The sequence below is a fragment of the Bubalus bubalis genome, chromosome 9 (assembly GCF_019923935.1).
Source record: "Bubalus bubalis isolate 160015118507 breed Murrah chromosome 9, NDDB_SH_1, whole genome shotgun sequence".
NCBI lineage: Eukaryota > Metazoa > Chordata > Mammalia > Artiodactyla > Bovidae > Bubalus > Bubalus bubalis.
In genome coordinates this window covers 96,936,399-96,956,469 of record NC_059165.1, presented here as the reverse complement: position 1 = coordinate 96,956,469, position 20,071 = coordinate 96,936,399, and the positions used below count along the sequence as shown (strand labels likewise).

The following is a 20,071-nucleotide window of genomic DNA, read 5'->3' as shown; positions in this document are numbered from 1 at the left end:
TTCCATGGGGCCTTGGGAAGAGTATTCAGCTATTTCAACTTGAAAGAATAAGGCAAAAAATATATACACATCCTGAAAATGGCAAAAATGTTAGTCATAATAATATACTTCCTATATATGGCAGGATCCACATGGAAATGAGTTCCTGTGTAATAAAAGTGAGAAAGCCTTTGTGCATGTTAAGTCACTTCAGGCTTGTCCGACTCTGTGCAGACCCTATGGACTGTAGCCTGCCAGGCTCCTTTGTCCATGGGATTCTCCAGGCAAGAATACTGGAGTGGGCTGCCAAGCCCTTCTCCATGGGATCTTCCCAACCCAGGGATCAAACCCAGGTCTCCTGCATTGCAGGCAGATTCTTTATTGCTTGAGCCACCAGGGAAGCCCCAAGAAGGCCTTTAGTCATCACTTACTCCTTTTTCTGTAGGCACCAACCCACCCTGGTGAGAAACCATTGGAATGTGATCACTGTAGAAAATTCTTCAGAAAGAATTATCACCTTATTCGTACAAGATATTGCAAGGGCGAGAAATGCTACAAATATAAACAATATGGGAAAGACTTTGGCCATCCCTCAACTCTTAGGAATCATTTAAGTACTCACATTGGAGAGAAAATTCTTGAATTCAGTGATTGTGGAAAAACTTTTAATCAAGAGTCATCCCTTAGGAAACACTTCAGAACTCTCACAGGAGAAAAATCTGAGTGTAATCAACATCTTATGTCCAAATTACACTCTTCCTTCTCAGTACATAAACAAATACCTACTGAAGAGAAACTCCATGAACGCAGTGACTGTGGAACAAGATCTTTCCATAGTGTCCACAAAAAAATATGTACTGTGAAAGAAAGCTCAAAATGTAATGGACATGGGAAAGTTTTCACTGGCCCCTTGTCCCTTCAGATATGTATGAGACCTCACACTGGAGAGAAAGCTTATGAATGTAGGGACTGTGGGAAAGCCTTTGTTTTTCAATCTTCCCTTAAGAAACACGTAAGATCACACACTGGAGAGAAACCTTATGAGTGTAATCACTGCGGAAAATCCTTCAGCCAGAGCTCTCACCTTAACGTTCACAAAAGAACTCACACTGGAGAGAAACCTTACGACTGTAAGGAATGTGGCAAGGCTTTCACTGTTCCTTCATCCCTTCAGAAACATATGAGAACCCATACTGGAGAGAAACCCTATGAATGCAGTAACTGTGGGAAAGCCTTTATTGATCAGTCATCCCTTAAGAAACATACCCGATCTCACACTGGAGAGAAACCTTATGAGTGTAATCACTGTGGAAAATCCTTCAGCACAGGCTCTTATCTCATTGTGCACAAGAGAGCTCACACTGGAGAGAAAACCTATGCATGTAAAGAATGTGGGAAGGCCTTTAGGAATTCCTCTTGCCTAAGAGTACATATGAGAACTCATACAGGGGAGAAGCCTTATAAATGTATCCAGTGTGGAAAAGCATTCAGCACTAGCACTAACCTTATCATGCACAAGCGAATACATACTGGGCAGAAGCTCTGTGAATGAAATGAGTACAAGCTAGCCTTAAGGGCTCCTTCCCCTCTCAGTCATTTCCGAATACACTCTGGAGAGAAATCATATTATGACCAATTCAGAAGGCCATCAGGCACAACTCTTCAGTTACATTATACTGAGGCAAACATAAATGTTACGCTTCTATGATTATATTTATCAGTGAGTGTTTAAAGTGTGACAACTCATTAGTTGATGAGTATTAAAGATTATATAGCACTCTAAATTCCCCCTGATGTACATCACAAAGGTTTTGTTTTTGTTTTTGTTTTTAGTATTTATTTATGTATTTATTTGGCTACAACAAGTCTTAATTGCAGCATGTAGGATCCTCAGTCTTCATTGTGGCAAACAAGATCTTTAGTCACAACATACAGGATCTAGTTCCCTGACCAGGAATTGAACCTAGGTACGCCCTCTGCATCGGGAGTGTGGAGTCTTAGCCACAGGACCACAAGGGAAATCCCTCACTAAGGTTTAGGTATGTAATGTTTTTATTATAAGTAAGTACTAAGTATTGTGCATTTCTCATCAAGATATCTTGGACTGAACTATAGGTTATTTATAAATATGTATTTTAATGTATGGGCTGGGCATATTTTAATTATCTTTTAGTTATAGATTCCTAATTGAATTGTACTGTCCACAGAATGCCTGATCTTCATGACATAGACCAATAACCTACAAACAGAAAATTATTAGAGACTTGCTATGTGGCCTAATGTGTGAGATATAAGAAGTTGCTGTCCCAATATCCATTTCTCCCTTGCTTCCTTCAAGTAACAAAACTACAGTTGTGTTCAGATTAGCAGTGTAGACAATTTCTGAGGACTCATCTCCCAGCTTTTCTTGCAGCTGTGAGTACCCATGACCTCACATTCTTGGCCTGTGAGAAAGAAGCAAGAGGTCACGGCTTGTGGGTTCTAAAGAATTCCATGGAAATGGGAGCATGGCATCTGGCATTTTCACTTTACCATCTGCCCTCAGGTTTATCTCTTTTTTCTTAGAGAATAGACCAATAAGATGACAATCATAGACTACTGATTATATAATAGACACGTAAGGTATTTTTTGGATGTATATAAGCAACTATGAGTTGCTTGTTTCTGAATTTCATGTAACATGAGAAAAATAAACTCCTAACTGGTTTAAATCACTCGTGTGGGAAGAATCTGTTACAGTGGATTTCAGTCTTAACTGATGCATCTCATATATGGTCAAGCTTTAAGAATCCTTCAAGGGAGAGGGAGCATATGTATTCTTATGGGTGATTCATGTTGTTGTATGGCAGAAACCAACAACATTGTAAAGCAGTTCTTCTCCAATTAAAAAAAAATTTTTTAATCCTTCAAGTATAGTTGAAAACAATGTGTATTCTGTAATTGTTGAGTATAGGTCAGTTTTCATTCCAGTCCCAAAGAAAGGCGATGCCAAAGAATGCTCAGAACTACCACACAGTTGCATTCATCTCACATGCTAACAAGTTCAATTCAGTTCAGTTCAGTTGCTCAGTCATATCTGACTTTTTTGAGTAATGTTTAAAATTCTCCAAGCCAGGCTTCAACAGTACGTGAACTGCGAACTTCCAGGTGTTCAAGCTGGATTTAGAAAAGGCAGAGGAACCAGAGATCAAATTGCCAACATCCATTGCACCATCAAAGCAAGAGAGTTCCAGAAAAACATCTACTTCTGCTTTATTGACTATGGCAGTGCCTTTGACTGTGTGGATCTCAACAGACTGGAAAATTCTTAAAGAGATGGGAATACCAGACCACCTTACCTGCCTCCTGAGAAATCTGTGTGCAGATCAAGAAGCAACAGTTAGAACTAGACATGAAACAGACTGGTTCCAAATCAGGAAAGGAGTATGTCAAGGCTGTATATTGTCACCCTGCTTATTTAACTTATATGCAGAGTACATCATGGGAAATGCTGGGCTGGATGAAATACAAGCTGGAATCAAGATTGCCAAGAGAAATATCAATAACCTCAGATACACAGATGACACCACCCTTATGACAGAAAGTGAAGAAGAACTAAAGAGCCTCTTGATGAAAGAGAGTGAAAAAGTAGGCTTAAAACTCAGCATTCAGAAAACTAAGATCATGGCATCCGGTCCCATCACTTTATGGCAAATAGATGGGGAAACAGTGAGAGACTATTTTCTTGGGCTCCAAAATCACTGTAGATGGTGACTGCAGCCATGAAATTTAAAAAGATGCTTACTCCTTGGAAGAAAAGCTATGACCAACCTAGACAACATATTAAGCAGAGACACTACTTAGCCAACAAAGGTCCATGTTGTCAAGCTATGGTTTTTTCCATAGTCATGTATGGATATGAGTTGGACTATAAAGAAAGCTGAGCACCAAAGAATTGATGATGCTTTTGAACTGTGGTGTTGGAGAAGACTCTTAAGAGTCCCTTGTACTGCAAGGAGATCCAACCAGTCAGTCCTCAAGGAAATAAGTCCTGAATATTCATTGGAAGGACTGATGTTGAAGCTGAAGCTCCAATACTTTGGCCACCTGATGTGAAGAACTGGCTTCTTGGAAAAGACCCTGATGCTGGAAAGATTGAAGGCGAGAGTAGAAGGGTATGACAGAGGATGAGATGGTTGGATGGCATCACCAACCCCATGGACATGAGTTTGAGAAAGCTCCGAGACTTGGTGATGGACAGGGAAGCCTGGCCTGCTGTAGTCCATGGGGTCACAAAGAGTTGAACACAACTGAGTGACTGAACTGAATTGAATAGATTTTCAGTATATCTGATGAATAAATCTTGTGTTTTTAAAACCTGTATCATTACAAACTTTATCTCCTGATCACCCCTTTATTGAGAGAGGTATTTTAGTGTCCCAGTATGACAGTGGATATTAGGTTGTTTTTTAATTCTTTTATTTTGAGGCCATAGAACTGGAAGCACACAAATGTAGCCATTTTATATGTTTCTGATAAATTATCCTTTCATTCTTAAATAGTGTCTGTTCTTTTCCTGTTAATAAGTATTTATTGCCAACCCAGGTATCGAACCCGAGTCTCCCACATTGTAAGCAGACACTCTACTGTCTGAGCCACCAGGGAATTCCCTCACTTGATATAAATGTGAGCTATTGACCTACTGCATGCATGCTAAGTTGCTTCAGTGGTGTCCAACCTTTTGTGACCCTGTGGCCTGTAGCCTGCCAGGTTCCTCTGTCCAAGGGATTCTCCAGGCAAGAATACTTGGGTGGGTTGCCATGCCCTCCTCCAGGAGATCTTCCTGATCCAGGGATTGGATCCACATCTCTTTAAGTCTCCTGCATTGGCAGGTGGGTTTTTTACCACCAGCACCACCTGGGAAGCCCCAGGATAACATTTTCTCCCTACCAATTTTAAAGACAGCCAGAAACAACCTTTCTTCATCACCATATTATTTATGATGTTCCTTGCAACACCAAGGGACATCTCCTCCACAACATCCCTTGTGGGAGACAAAGAGACCTGGAGGTCCCCAGCAGCTGTCCAACCAAAGACACCAGCAACCCTCACCTATCTCTCTGTTGCTCCTTGCTTGGCTTCTATAGTGATTTGTTCCCCAACCTACTGGGATATGAGGGATCTCATCCATAGAGACTGGTGGCTCAGTATTTAATGAAAAATGAAAAGGGAGAGGGACATTTTGTTCTAATTCCCAAGAAATCTCAGAAGGTTTCTCAAATCAGTTTGTAAAGCTCCTGGTCAGTGTGCTTGGGCTCTGGTGAATGCCACTGCCTATCACCATGAAAGAGCGTCTTCCTGAAAATCAAACTTAGAAAATAGGGATTGCCCCACCTTGGCTATAGACTCTAGTCTCTCTGAGGTTGACAGGGCCATTCTAGAAAGGGAGGCTACTGCTCAGAGCAAGAGTCACTCAGGACCATCAGGAGCTTATCAGGTAAGTATCTTAACAAAAATAAAAAAGGGAAAGACAGGAGACCAAAAGAAAAAATATAAAGGCTGGGGCTTTACAGGTTTACAGGCAGTCTCCTCAACCCCTATCAAAAAAAGGGGAAACTAAATATTATATACCAAGCAGTTGTGAAATCTAGCAAATGTAATGCTAGTCTCAGCTTGCTTACTGATTTAAAAATGAAACAAAATTCAAAGAAAAATTTGTCCTGGGACTCCCCAGACAGGCTTAGAGATGCCTGGTGTGTACCGATCCCTTCTGTTGGGGCCTCGAGGACTCTCAGAACCAGGTCCAGAGGCCGCTACAGCAAAATGTAAGGGTGCCTCCACAGGGTCATTCTGGTTTCATCTTGTGCTCTGCTCTTCAAAAGCATCCAAAGCAACCTTTATGAGTTTTCTTCAAGAGGTGAGGAATTTCTGCCTTTAAAGTCGTTGACTCCAACCTTGTGTCCTGACATCCTTACGGTCCTGGAGATTCTGGTGAGCAGTGGGGGAAAGTGGTGATCCATGTTTGGATATGTTAAAGGTTATTGATATTTAACAAAAAGAAGCTAACCTTTAGATACAGAATGTTAAAAGAACTTAAGCATGAAGAAAGTCTGTGGAAGAAGTGAATAAACAAAAGCAAATTAAATGAAAATGGAATTGAAAACTAACATGAGAAGGTGATTTTCTGAAGAGATTCATAAAATAGATGAATGTTGGACTAAGTATGATGGGGCATTGCTCCTTGTCCAAGGCAAGGAGAGAGTGCAGAACTGTTTTGAGGGTGTCCAATGAGGACCTGTGGAGGCTTACCAGTACTTTAATGTATTCTGAATTCTTTTGTAAAAAGTTTCATACATTTTTTTGTAATCTTTTTGGGTCAAGTATGGGAGACCTAATGATTTCTCCCTTCTTAATTTGCCCAGGAAATAGCAAAATATATGTAGGGTGTCTGTGTGTCTCTGTTTCTATGTGTGTGTAGGATAACATTTTTTTTTTACCTGTTTGATTGTTTTCCCATATTACTAATGAATTGATTTATCAATTATTCTTTTATTATCTATCTTCTGTAATAAGAATGATGGATATTTAATGCCTATAATATTTTCTGTATATGTTACTGTTCTCAAGTGATTGCCTGGCTTAGTGGCATTGAAAGAATAAAGGAATAATCCAGTGATGGTAAAGAATCTGCATCCAATGCGGGAGACATGTGTTCGATCCCTGGGTTGGGAAGATCCCCTGGAGAAGGGAAGGCTACCCACTCTAGTATTCCGGCCTGGAGAATTTCATGGACTGTATAGTCCATGGGGTCGCAAAGAGTTGGACACAACTGAACGACTTTCACTTTCAAGAACTTAAAAAGGCCCAGAGCTTCAAGCGTCTCTAACATCCATTAAGAGAAACTCAAGGGTTTTGACCAAATAAACGTTTTATTTTCTCCCTTCATAAGCCCAGAAGCATCCTGAGTGCCTGCTAAGTCACTTCAGTCATTTCCGACTTTGCAAACCTGTGGACTGTAGCCTATGAAGCTCCTCTGTCCATGGGGATTCTCCAGGCAAGAATACTGGAGTGGGTTGCCATGCCCTCCTCTAGGGGATCTTCTCCACCCAGGGATCAAACCAGGCAGGTGGGTTCTTTACCATTAGCACCACCTGGGAAGCCCTTTTAGCAGCAGCCTACACCAGTGCTTTTCCGATATAAATATAATGTATAGATCATGTACATAATGAAAATATTTTCACTGCCTACAATAATAATGAAAGATGAAATTTGTTTATATGAATATATTTTATCCTATATATACTCAAATATTAATTAAACACTTAAGTCAATATTAAAAATGAGATGGGGAGGGCATGGCAACCCACTCCAGTATTCTTGCCTGGAGAATCCCATGGACAGAGGAGCCTGGCAGGCTACAGTCCATAGGGCTGCACAGAGTTGCACATGACTGAAATGACTTAGCACACATACACACATAAAACAATGAGATGTTTTACATTGTTTTCTTCATGCAAAGGGATTTGAATCTACCGGACATTAAATTTTTATCCTATATACTTGATTTCTGTTTAGAGTTTACATAATTCACAGTGGAAAGAGTAGATTCCAATAATCAAGTTGTTCTAAAAAATATACGTAAGGTATAAGCTCCTAATGAGAGATCTGGTACATAATGTCTTCAGTGAATATCAATTGATGTTACTGATATTGCCATATAGAGTATACTCTTTTTGTAACTATCATCTACATAGACCGGATTTATGATGTTGTATATGAGATAACTAGTATTTCTTGTTTGGTGTTTGGTATGAAGCAAGACTCCAGATAACCCAGTCTCCCAGGGGATGGAGATATCCCTATCCGCTTATATTTATAAGCTGCCTTACATGATCTTGACATCAAAGAATGAAATTTTGAGGCAAATTTTACCATCATCACAACATTGCCAGGAGCCAGCATGAGAGTCCCCACCCATGACTGCCGGGAGCCAGCACGGGAGTCCCCACCCCATGACAAGGTCATGCGGGAGAGATCTGGTGGGCAAGGTGAGCCAGAACTCGAGGGGTGCCCCTCTGGGCCTGCCTGAGCATCTACCCCAAAACCTGAGCCTGTCTGTTTTACTGCTTCATGACTTTCACCAACTCCTTTGACAGTCACGAGGGGCTACCCCCAACCACTCTTATCTGTAAGAAAAGCAACTTAGAGCTCTAGTTACTAAGTCTCCAGGGTATAATAAGGTGTGTTCCAATTGTGATCCCCTCAGAAAGCCTTCTAACCTGCCCAACAGGTTTCCAGACTCCTACAGCTATGCATGTGATTGTTTATAGTCCCCCAACTGTATGAGGTACAAGGAGACTCGGTTATTTTAACAATACAGAGCCTTCCGGAGAGTTAGAAAATGTCAAAATAGAACCAATAGAAAAATTCTTTGTCCAGTTAATGCCTGCTGCCAAGTTTCCATATTTCCCACCCACTATGTCCCTGAAAGTGTATTGATTAATATAGTTGATATATAAGAAATATAAGTAGAAGCTTTAATGTTAGTAATAACCTTGGACCCCTAAGCTAATAAATTCTTCCTTTAATTACCCCCACTGCACCCTTGCCCTATAGGAATGCAACTCTGCCTAGTGCTTTTGGGGAGTGGTACTAAACTCTAAAGTCACCTTTGGAGAAAAGTTTTTCTGGCTGACTAACTCTTATCAGAAGAAAAATGTTAGCAGGTCTCCTGACCAGATGATGTAAATCATAAAGCCTTTGTATCTGAAGAAAAGCCTGGTTTCAAGGTCTGCTGACTTTGCATGCGTTTACATCCCCTATTATCTTCTATGTACAACTTTGAGTATAAAAGCCCCTGCTGGAAATAAAGCTACGAACCCTGCTCACTAAGCTCGGTCTCCCCGTGTCGTTCTTTTTCGTCTCCTTTTCTTTCCTTTTGTCTCTACTCTTTCTTCAGGCCAAAGTAATTGGAACGTGGGGGTATATTGATTTCCCACGTAAACCAATTATAATTAGGCCTCTGATTCTCTCCACTGACGCTATCCCTTTTCGCCAACGCCGTCATCCTGAGGGAATCCCTGGATCCTACCGGGGCTGGACCCCGGTACAACATGACAGCTATGATATGTCCCATGAGAAGTCTTTGTTAATGCCATTTTTCAGAGACCCTAGGTTAGGATCTGCCAGTTTCCTTTAGTCTGGGCCTGAGCTGTCATACTTCTGGTTCATCTAGGAACTGCTGAAGGAAGCCAGAGAATGCTGTTCTCTAAGTAAATTTTCTGGAATGTGTGTTAAGTAGAGTTGCTGTATAATATTATTCATGTATTTTATTGTCTTGGCAAGTGAAAAGTCACATTACCCAGATCTTAAGGTCCCTTACACATAAAATGAAGCCACTGTCTTTTCCTAATGGGCAGCGTGGCTCACCATCCCCTTTTCTGGCTCCAGGTGAGACAAGGCTATTCTGATATTTCACAGCAGTAGTGTGGATTTATGTGAGATTTCTTGGATGTGAAGAATATTCAGAAGTTTCGAGCTAGAGTGGAATGACTTTCAGGCAGTGACTGTGGGAATTATGACCATTTCTGTGTGCCCATGCCTTCTTTCTTTTCTCCTAGGTGTTCTTTCTAAGGGCCCTTTCTGCCTTCCTGAGGGAAAGGATAATGTCTTGAGTGTTTGAGAAGTTGCTCTTGGTAAGAAGACAGAGTATCCTTCTACAAAATGGCCTGCTACATCCACCAGTGGACACATTTTGTTTAGGTAGACCCTTGTCCAGAACTTCTTAAAGAAAAGCCACTGCAGGACTCAGTCCCTGGGAAATCCCCTCCCAAAATGGAGTCTTATTCTGGTGACACATTCAGTTCAGTTCAGTCACTCAGTTGTGTCCAACTCTGTAACCCCATGGACTGCAGCCTGCCAGGCTTCCCTGTCCATCACCATCTCCCAGAGCCTGCTCAAACTCGTCTCCATCAAGTCTGGTGCCATCCAACCATCTCATCCTCTGTTGTCCCCTTCTCATCCTGCCCTCAGCCTTTCCCAGCATCAGGGTCTTTTCCAGTGAGTCTGTTCTTTGCATCCGGTGGGCAAAGTATTGGAGCTTCAGCTTCATCATCAGTCCTTCCAATGAATATTCAGGATTGATTTCCTTTAGGATTGACTGGTTTGATCTCCTTGCAGTCCAAGGGATTCATTACCCTGAATGATCTCAGTATTTCAGTAATTACCTCCTAATACTGCTTTTCACAATGGTGACTGCATTGTTTTTGTTTTGCCTGGTGCACTTACATAGTAACGAAGATGACCATCAATTTCTCATCAGCATGTACACGGCCTCCAATTGGCTTACAACTGTGCAGCCAAAGGGAAATGCTTTTAGGCTCATTGTATTTAGATAAGTTCATGTATTCCTTGTTCCTGTAGAGCCATAGCTGAAGAATATCAATCATGAGTGAGTGTAGATGGAAGAGAACCTAGGACCAATGTGACCTGGGAGAGATGAGATGTTGAATACCTCTTCCTATGGGTCACCCATCTCCATTCCCCACTAAACATTGGCGGAAATCTTACTTTACTGAAGCTAGTATGTGTGTGATGGTTTAGGACTCAATGACCTTTGCTGATGTGGTTGTGGACTTCACCCAGGAAGAGTGGACTTTACTGGACCTCTTTCAGAGAAAGCTATACAGACATGTGATGCTAGAGAACTACAAGAACCTCACCACAGCAGATAAGGCTGCTATCATTCCTATAGCCTCTTAGAAAACAGATATTTGTGATGCACTTACTCTTGCAGCATGATGTTGTTCAGTCACTCAGTCATGTCCAACTCTTTGCGACCCCATGGACTGCAGCACACCAGGCAACCCTGTCCATCACCATCTTCTGGAGCTTGCTCAAACTCATGTCCATTGAGTCAGTGATGCCATCCAACCATCTCATCTTCTGTCCTCTCCTTTTCCACCTAACTTCAATCTTCCCCAGCATCAGGGTCTTTTCTAATGAGTCAGCTCTTCGCATCAGGTGGCCAAAATACTGGAGCTACAGCTTTAGCATCAGTCCTTCCATTGAATATTCAGGATTGATTTCCTTTAGGATTGACTAGGTTGAGCTCCTTGCAGTCCAAAGGACTCCCGGGAGTCTTCTCCAACACCACAGTTCAAAAGCATCAATTCTTCAACACTCAGCCTTCTTTATGGTCCAATTTTCACATCCATAGATGACTACTGGAAAAACTATAGCTTTGACTATATGGACCTTTGTTGGCTAAGTAATGTCTGCTTTTTAATACACTGTCTAGTGTTTTTCATAGCTTTTTTCCCAAGGAGCAAGCATCTTTTAATTTCATGGCTGCTGTCACCATCTGTAGTGATTTTGAAACCCAGGAAAATAAAGTCTGTCACTGTTTCCATTGTTTCCCCATCTATTTGCCAAAAAGTGATGAAACCAGAGGACTGATGTTGAAGCTGAAACTCCAATACTTTGGCCACCTGATGCAAAGAACTGACTCATTTGAAAAAACCCTGATGCTGGGGAAGATTGAGGGGCGAGAAGACTCATCTCCCCCTCTGAGGGACAACAGAGGATGAGATGGTTGGATGGCATCACCAACTCAATGGACATGAGTCTGGGTAAACTCCGGGAGGTGGTGATGGACAGGGAGGCCTGATGTGTTGTGGTTCATGGGGTCGCAAAGAGTCAGACATGACTGAGCGACTGAACTGAACTGATGGAACAAGATGCCATGATCTTGGTTTTTTGAATGTTGAGTTTTAAGCCAGCTTTTTCATTCTCCTCTTTCACTTTCATCAAGAGGCTCTTTAGTTCCTCTTTGCTTTCTGCCATAAGGGTGGTGTCATCTGGATACCTGAGGTTATTGATATTTCTCCCAGCAATGTTGATTCCAGCTTGTGCTTCATCCAGCCTGGCATTTTGCATAATGTACTCTGTATATAAGTTAAATAAGCAGGGTGACAATATAAAACCTTGATGTACTCCTTTCCCAATTTGGAACCAGTCCGTTGTTCCATGTCCAGTTCTAACTCTTGCTTCTTAACCTGCATACAGGTTTCTAAGGAGGCAGGTAAGGTGGTCTGGTATGTTGCAGCAAGGGTGATGTTAAATCTGAATATAATGGAAACTCACTAGTCTTCACATGAATGGGTTTCAATTTGGGTGGTGTCTGAAATTGTAGTTTGAAGACTAACTGTATCACCATCGTTCTTAGACATGTGCTTTCTCAGACTCCCAGACTCCACCTTTGACCCACTGAATGAAATTGCAGCATTGGGACCCAGTCATCTATGTCCTAACAAACACTGGACTTGACTCTCGTGAAGAACAAAGTTTGACAATCATTGGTATGTTGGTTTCTCCATGTGAATGAACTTCTCTTTTTGCACTTAGTTTCCCATTTCAAAAAAAAGTCTTGGCTTTGTCATTGTGTATATCAATCTGAACGTGGACTTGAGATGCCAAAGAGAAACAATTTTTGTGGAAAACAGATATAGGTGAATTCCCATTTTTATCTATTCTGAAATACTTTTACCACATTTTTAGAAATACAGGACCTGATTCATTGGATAATTTCTCCTGTTTTGCAGGAGCTTCTTTAATTAATATATCTTTCCTCAGGGACAGGATATCAGTCGTTGAAACCCACTCTAATATCTTGGTTGAAATAAGATTTGAGGACAGTGGAAAGAAGAAGAGTCTTCCAAGGTGAGTGATTCCTGGTCAACGAAACTTTCAGTATGTTTGGAATAAGTGAGGAGACTTATGAATAATGATCGGCTTTCTCACAGAGGGCTGAGGTCATTGTTCTCCAGTGTTTCACAATATATTCAAGTTATCATAGATACTTATTTGACATTGATTCAAAATTTCATATGGGTTCACAAGGTGGCTTGTTCGTGTTTTTTTTTTAATTTTATTAGTTTATCTGTTTTGTTTTGGCTGCACTTTGTCTTTGTTGCTGTGCATGGACTTTTCTAGATGTGGAGAGTAAGGGGTGCTCATTGCAGTAGCTTCTCTTGTTGCAGAGCACCGGCTCTAGGCCCATGGGCTTCAGTAGTTGCAGCTTGCAGTTTCAGTATTTCTTAGTCGCTCGGTGTCTTGTGAGATCTTCCCAAACCAGGGATCGAACCCGTGTCTTCTGTATTACCAGTGGATTCTTAACCACTAGACAACCAGGGAAGTCTTTCTGTCTTATATATATAATTTTATTGCAGTATAGTTGATTTACAGCACTGTGTTAAGTTTCAGTGTACAGCAAAGTGATTCAGTTATACATAGACATATATTTATTATTTTTCAGATTCTTTTCTCATATATGTCATTACAGAATATTTAGTAGAGTTTCTTGTGCTATACCATAGGTCCTTGGTGGTTATCTATCTTATATATAGTAGGATGTGTATATTCCTCCCAAGCTCCTGATTTATCCCTCCCTCCTCCATTTCCCTTGGTAAACATCAGTTGTTTTTGATATTGTTAAATCTGTTTTATAAATGAGTTCATTTGTATTATTTTTAAATTAGATTCCACATATGAGTGATAGGATATTTGTCTTCATCTGACTTACTTCACTTAATATGGTAATCTCTCAATCCATCCATATTGTTGCAAATGACATTTTTTCTTTTTTAAGTTTATCATTTTGATGTAGGCTTTTTTTCCCAAAAAGTTCTTTTTTCCTTCACTGATAATATTCTGGTTTTTTTTTTTTTCTCCATCACATTTAATTTTTATGGAATTCTTTTTAATCAGGTACTAGATTTCAGCTCTGCAACCCTATCATTGTAAATACTTTGCATTAGCCAAACTCCTCAAATCAAGTATGTATATATCAACATTTTTAGCATCTTTACTTTGGAAGCAAATAAAAATGAGTATTATTTTTAACTCCATCAATGAACTCTTTGCTTCTACAAACTCTTACACAATTGTTATTCTTTTTTATGGGAAAAACAATTTAAACCAAAGACTCAGCAATTCAGCAGGATAACTTTGTGGGGGAAACATCTGTTGAAATGAAAACAGTAACATCAGTAATATTAAAATGTCATATTTCATTTTATCCATATTCAGAAAAGAAAGGTAATTTCATTTACAGTACAAGCAAAGTGATAGATGTATGCAATAGGTGGCAGTCATCCAGGGGAAAGCAGTGTCTATGGTGAGATAGTCTGAACAGGATGAATTTGGGGATATCGTAAGCCTAGCTTGATACTTATTGCTTCAGAGTTCCCCTAAGTTCTCGCTTCCACATATGTAACAGGAAATTTGAGATTTTCACAATAATTCATGAAGCTGTAGAGGATTATTTCAAGGTTGAAGTAGATGGAACATCATTCTAGCGGAAAGATTCCATCATTCAATTTGAAAGAAATCAACAGAGCAGATGTTTGTGAATATAATAGAAATGGTGAAAGTCATCATCATTATTATAGTCATATTTCAAGTTTGAGATGAATAGGATCAGTTAATGAGTCTGAGCAATCTTTGCATCTGCTGGGAAATTAAATAAATAGTTTTGTTTAGGCTTCAGAGACAAAGCAAGCCTCTGACATTGCTTCCAACCTGCCTGGACACTGTCCTGACTGTGAGTGACTATGAGTGACTGCCTGCTGTGAATGCAAGACTTGCAGCACCGTAGATAAGATGGGGGAGGGGTCTTGAGATTGTTGAGCCCCTGGAGGGGGCCTGGCCAGCCAAGGCCCAGGTTTAGCAACATTCCAAGTTTTACATGACAAAACCAACAGTATTAACATGAAACCAGGCTTGCAATTTGGTCACAGATTGATGATAATATCAGTTTGCAGCCCTCCTGGGATTATAAATGGGAACCCTGAACTGCAATCTTTGAAGTTTTACCCGTAGAGCAGACTTGCTTCCTGAAACCCTTTCCCAGTTGAGATTCCAGATGTGCTGCGACATGAGACTTCTCAGTGCTATTTAAGTCAGGATGTTGGTCAAAACCCAATTTGGTGATGTATTCTCTGCTTTCTATTTCTCTTTTCTTTTAATGTTAGTATATTAAAAGTAAGCTAGATAATTCTCTAATAAATATTTGTATTATTTATTTGTATATAACGAGTTACTCACTTTGTTAACAAAACCTTTGAACCTGAGATGAAAGTGAAAACTTTTGGCAAAACAGTGTCATCATTTCTTTATCCATCCACAGGCAGCAATCAAAAATGGATGGGAAGTCTATGACTGTGAGCAACATGAGAAAGGCTTCAGTGAACACACTAACCTTATGATACACAGGAATATTCAGAATGGAGGGAACACTTAAAAGCATAATGAGTGCGGAAGAAGCTTCCTACCTCCACAGAAGAAAAACTCTACTGTTGTGAAACATTCTGTTTAATTAGTGTGGAAAAGCCATCAGTCCGACTGAATGCTGTAGATGGGAGAACCAGCATGGGAGAGAAAGCTGGAAGCCTCTGGGCATCAGCTTTCTCTTCAGGCACAAATGGTAACTCAGAATGGGGAAAAACTGAATAGAAGTAACATGGGAAAGCTTCTGTTCACTTCACAAGCTATGATGTACATGTACGAAATCACACCTCAAACTACTTATGAATGTAAGGAGTGTGGGAAAGTATCGTACATCCCTTAAAATTCATATGGGAATTCACACTGGAGAGAAACTCATGTTAATGTAAAGAATATGGGAAAGCCTTCATTATACCTTCTAAACTTAATCGGTATATAAAAATTTCATACTGGAGACAAGCACTTTATAAGTAAGAAATTTAGGAAAGCTTTCATTAGAGCTTATAAGTAGGTTTGATGCATGATACAGGATGCTTGGGGCTGGTGCACTGGACCAGCCTCCCTCCTCATACCATCTGGTATGGTATGAGGAGGGAGGTGGGAGGGGGCTTCAGGATAGGGAACACGTGTACACCCATGGCGGATTGATGTTGATGTATGGCAAAACCAATACAATATTGTAAAGTAATTAGCCTCCAATTAAAATAAATAAATCTATATTTTTAAAAAAGTAAGGAATCTTAGTAAAGACTTCTTTTTTTTTTTTTTTTCTCATTTTTTATTTTTTTATTTTGTTTTAATATAAATTTATTTATTTTAATTGGAGGCTAATTACTTTACAATATTGTGTTGGTTTTGCCATACCTCAACATGAATCCACTATGGGTGTACACATGTTACCCATCCTGAACCCCCCTCCCACCTTCCTCCCCACACCATCCCTCTGGGTCATCCCAGTGCACCAGCCCCGAGAATCCTGTATCATGCATCAAACCTGGACTGGCGATTCGTTTCACATATGATATTATACACGTTTCAATGCTATTCTCCCAAATCATCCCACCCTTGCCCTCTCCCACAGAGTCCAAAAGACTGTTCTATACATCTGTGTCTCTTTTGCTGTCTCGCATATAAGGTTATCATTACCATCTTTCTAAATTCCATATATATGTGTTAATATACAGTATTGGTGTTTTTCTTTCTGGCTTACTTCACTCTGTATAATAGGCTCCAGTTTCATCCACCTCATTAGAACTGATTCATATGTATTCTTTTTAATGGCTGAGTAATACTCCATTGTGTATATGTAACACAGCTTTCTTATCCATTCATCTGCTGATGGACATCTAGGTTGCTTCCATGTCCTGGCTATTATAAACAGTGCTGTGGTGAACATTGGGGTTCACGTGTCTCTTTCAATTCTGGTTTCCTTGGTGTGTATGCCCAGCAGTGGGATTGCTTGATCATAAGGCAGTTCTATTTCCAGTTTTTTAAGGAATCTCCACACTGTTCTCCATAGTGGCTGTACTAGTTTGCATTCCCACCAACAGTGTAAGAGAGTTCTCTTTTCTCCACACCCTCTCCAGCATTTATTGCTTGTAGACTTTTGGATCGCAGCCATTCTGACTGGTGTGAAATGGTACCTCATAGTGGTTTTGATTTGCATTTCTCTGATAATGAGTGATGTTGAGCATCTTTTCATGTGTTTGTTAGCCATCTGTATGTCTTCTTTGGAGAAATGTCTATTTAGTTCTTTGGCCCATTTTTTGATTGGGTCATTTATTTTTCTAGAATTGAGCTGCAGGAGTTGCTTGTATATTTTTTGAGATTAACTCTTTGTCAGTTGCTTCATTTGCTATTATTTTCTCCCATAGGAAAGACTTATTTGAGCTTATTGTCTTAGGAGCTGTATAAAATCTCATACTGAAAAGAGGCCTCCTATGCAGAATCACAGAGAAATAAAAAACTGCATAAATGTAAGGAGTGTGGGAAGAACTTCTATACTTCCTGTAGACAGAGAACATAGGAAATCTCATAGTTAAGATGGCCTTTTCCATGATAAAAATGTGGAAAATTATTTCAAAGTTCTTTGCATCTTAACACTCACAATCAAATTCACCCTGGAACAAAACCATATAAATGTGAGGAATGTGGTAAAGCCTTCATCTGGTCTTTCTTCACTTTTCATATGAAAACTCATGCTAAAAAGTTTTTATGTGAAGATTGTGAATTTTTTGTTAAGTTTCCATTTAGGGAGCATAGAAATCATTGTGGAAAATCCTTTAAACATTCCTTATGCCTTCAACATTACAAGAATACTCACTCTGGAATAAAACCCAAGAAATGTGAGAAAACCTTCACTTGGAAATTTTTCTTTGCATGGTTAGAGTATTTTCACATGAATGACTTAACTGTCAGTGATTGAAATTATATACTCCACTATTTTTATTTTATATTGTCACCCTGCTTATTTAACTTATATGCAGAGTACATCATGCAAAATGCCAGGCTTGATGAAGCACAAGTTGGAGTCAACATTGCTGGGAGAAATATCAATAACCTCAGATATGCAGATGACACCACCCTTATGACAGAAAGTGAAGAGGAACTAAAGAGCCTCTTGATGAAGCTGAAAGAGGAGAGTGAAAAAGCTGGCTTAAAACAACATTCAAAAAACTAAGATCATGGCATCCAGTTCCATCACTTCATGGCAAATAGATGGGGAAACAATGGAAACAGTGACAGACTTTATTTTCTTCGGCTTCAAAATCCCTACAGATGGTGATGCAGCCATGAAATTAAAAGATGCTTGCTCTTTGGAAGAAAATCTATGACAAACCTAGACAGCATATTAAAAAGCAGAGACATTAGCCAACAAAGGTCCGTATAGTCAAAGCTATGGTTTTTCCAGTAGTCATCTACGGATACGAGAGTTGGACCATAAAGAAGGCTGAGTGCCAAAGAATTAATGCATTTGAACTGCGGTGCTGGAGAAGACTGGTAAGAGTCTCTTGGACTGCAAAGAGGACAACCCAGTCAATCCTAAAGGAAATCCATACTGAATATTCATTGGAAGGACTGATACTGAAGCTGCAGTATTTTGGCCACCTGACGCAAAGAGCCAACTCTTTGGAAAAGACCTGATGCTGGGAAAGATTGAAGGCAGGAAGAGAAGAGGATGACAATGGATGAAATGGTTGGATGGCATACCAACTCAATGGACATGAGTTTGAGCAATTGAGCAAGCTCCAGGAGACGGTGATGGACAGGGAAGCCTGGCGTGCTGCAGTCCATGGGGTTGCAAAGAGTCAGACACAACTGAGTGCCTGAACAACAACTTTCATTTTAGCTACTACCCTGAAACTTTTTTTGTCTGTATTGGGTCTTCATTGGGGCACAGGCTCAGTGGTTACAGTGTGTGGATTTAATTGCCTCATGCTGGCTTAATGCCCCATGGAGTGTGGGATCTTAGTTCCCTGACCAGGAATCAAACCTATGTCTCCTACATTGGAAGTCTAATTCTTCACCCCAGACCACTAGCAAAGACCTCTGAAACCTTTTAAATTAACGTCTTTCACCAAAGTCTTTATACCTTTTCCCTCATACAAAGTGTACTGGGACTTGTGATCCCATTTGACAATGCTGATTGTCAACTTCTCAGCAGCAAACTGACCCAGAGACCCAAAAATCAGAACACAGTCAGAAGAGGCACTAAACAGGCCCAGATGGGGGAAAAAAAAACAAGTCCCCCCCCTGAGAAGTGGCAGAGCCCTTCCTTCTTGAGAGAAGTTACAACTGACAGTGACTTGGAAACCCCTGTGGGGAAGTCCTCAGTATCATCAGCAACAGTGAAATTAATGCACTATTGTGAGGTAAATTGGCTGGCTCCTTCCACAGGAACACAGCCATGGAGATGGACTGCATGATTGCCCCATTGTGGACATAACCGTAATGATGATGGGAATGATTTTGACTGTTACCCAGCTTTGCCTGGGTCATGAACGCTTCACATTGGACTTTTCTTTTTCCATGCAGCTTGATGTGTGGGATCTTAGTTACCTTATCAGGGATAAAACTCTCATTTTCTGCAGTGGAAGCACTGAGTCTTAACCATTGGACAACCAGGGAAGTTCCACACATTGGCCTTTTCTGCCCCAGACAACTTTGGACATGGCTGTCAACCTCAGTCCCCAGTGGTGCCATCCTTTGAGTTTCCCATTTGCTTTGTCCTCTGTTTCTGGGACCCTGCAGTCAATGGATCTCGGGTTCTTTCTTCCCTCTTTGCCCAAGCCTGCTGCTCTCACAGGCAGCTGTCTTCCTGTGGCCTTTTCTCCCTCCTCAGTGTTCTGTCATTTGTTACATAAAGGGTGGCCTGTGCATCCCTGTGGCAGGGACATTGTAAAAGATGTTATTGCACCTCAGCAGTGTGTCTTTCCACATGGCATAACAGCAGACAAGTATCTCTTTAGTACAGGAGCTTTGAGGGAGGAGCTGCTGCTGCTGCTGCTAAGTCGCTTCAGTCGTGTCCAACTCTGTGCGATCCCACTGATGGCAGCCCACGAGGCCCCCCCGTCCCTGGGATTCTCCAGGCAAGAACACTGGAGTGGGTTGCCATTTCCTTCACCAATGCATGAAAGTGAAAAGTGAAAGTGAAGTCGCTCAGTCGTGTCTGACTCTTTGCGACCCCATGGACTGCAGCCTACCAGGCTCCTCCGCCCATGGGATTTTCCAGGCAAGAGTACTGGAGTGGGGTGCCATCGCTTTCTCCTTTGAGGGGGTAGTGGGGGGTGTTAGTCATTAAAGTGGGGTTAGATCAGGGTCAGCTTAC

The 20,071-nt window shown here is 40.8% G+C and overlaps 1 protein-coding gene and 1 long non-coding RNA gene across 9 annotated transcripts in view; both read left to right on the top strand.

Annotated features, from left to right (window-relative positions):
- The window catches only part of LOC102402946 (zinc finger protein 177), a 29,494-nt gene extending 19,586 nt beyond the window's left edge, over positions 1 to 9,908 (top strand). For 7 of the 8 annotated variants that reach the window (XM_025293580.3, XM_025293579.3, XM_025293584.3 and 4 more), the window contains one exon: positions 425 to 2,949. In XM_025293580.3, coding sequence (XP_025149365.2) covers positions 425 to 1,531 — 1,107 coding nt within the window. In that variant the 3' untranslated portion in view covers positions 1,532 to 2,949. Of the gene's footprint in view, positions 1 to 424; positions 2,950 to 9,578 lie in introns of those variants that run through there. The other variant, XM_044948660.2, reaches the window with a different exon arrangement.
- Positions 9,909 to 11,937: 2,029 nt separating this feature from the next.
- Positions 11,938 to 15,789, top strand: LOC123335217. Its single transcript, XR_006553618.2, has 3 exons — positions 11,938 to 12,317; positions 12,592 to 12,678; positions 15,146 to 15,789. It is a non-coding gene; the product is annotated as an uncharacterized LOC123335217 (long non-coding RNA).
- The last annotated feature ends 4,282 nt before the right edge of the window (positions 15,790 to 20,071 follow it).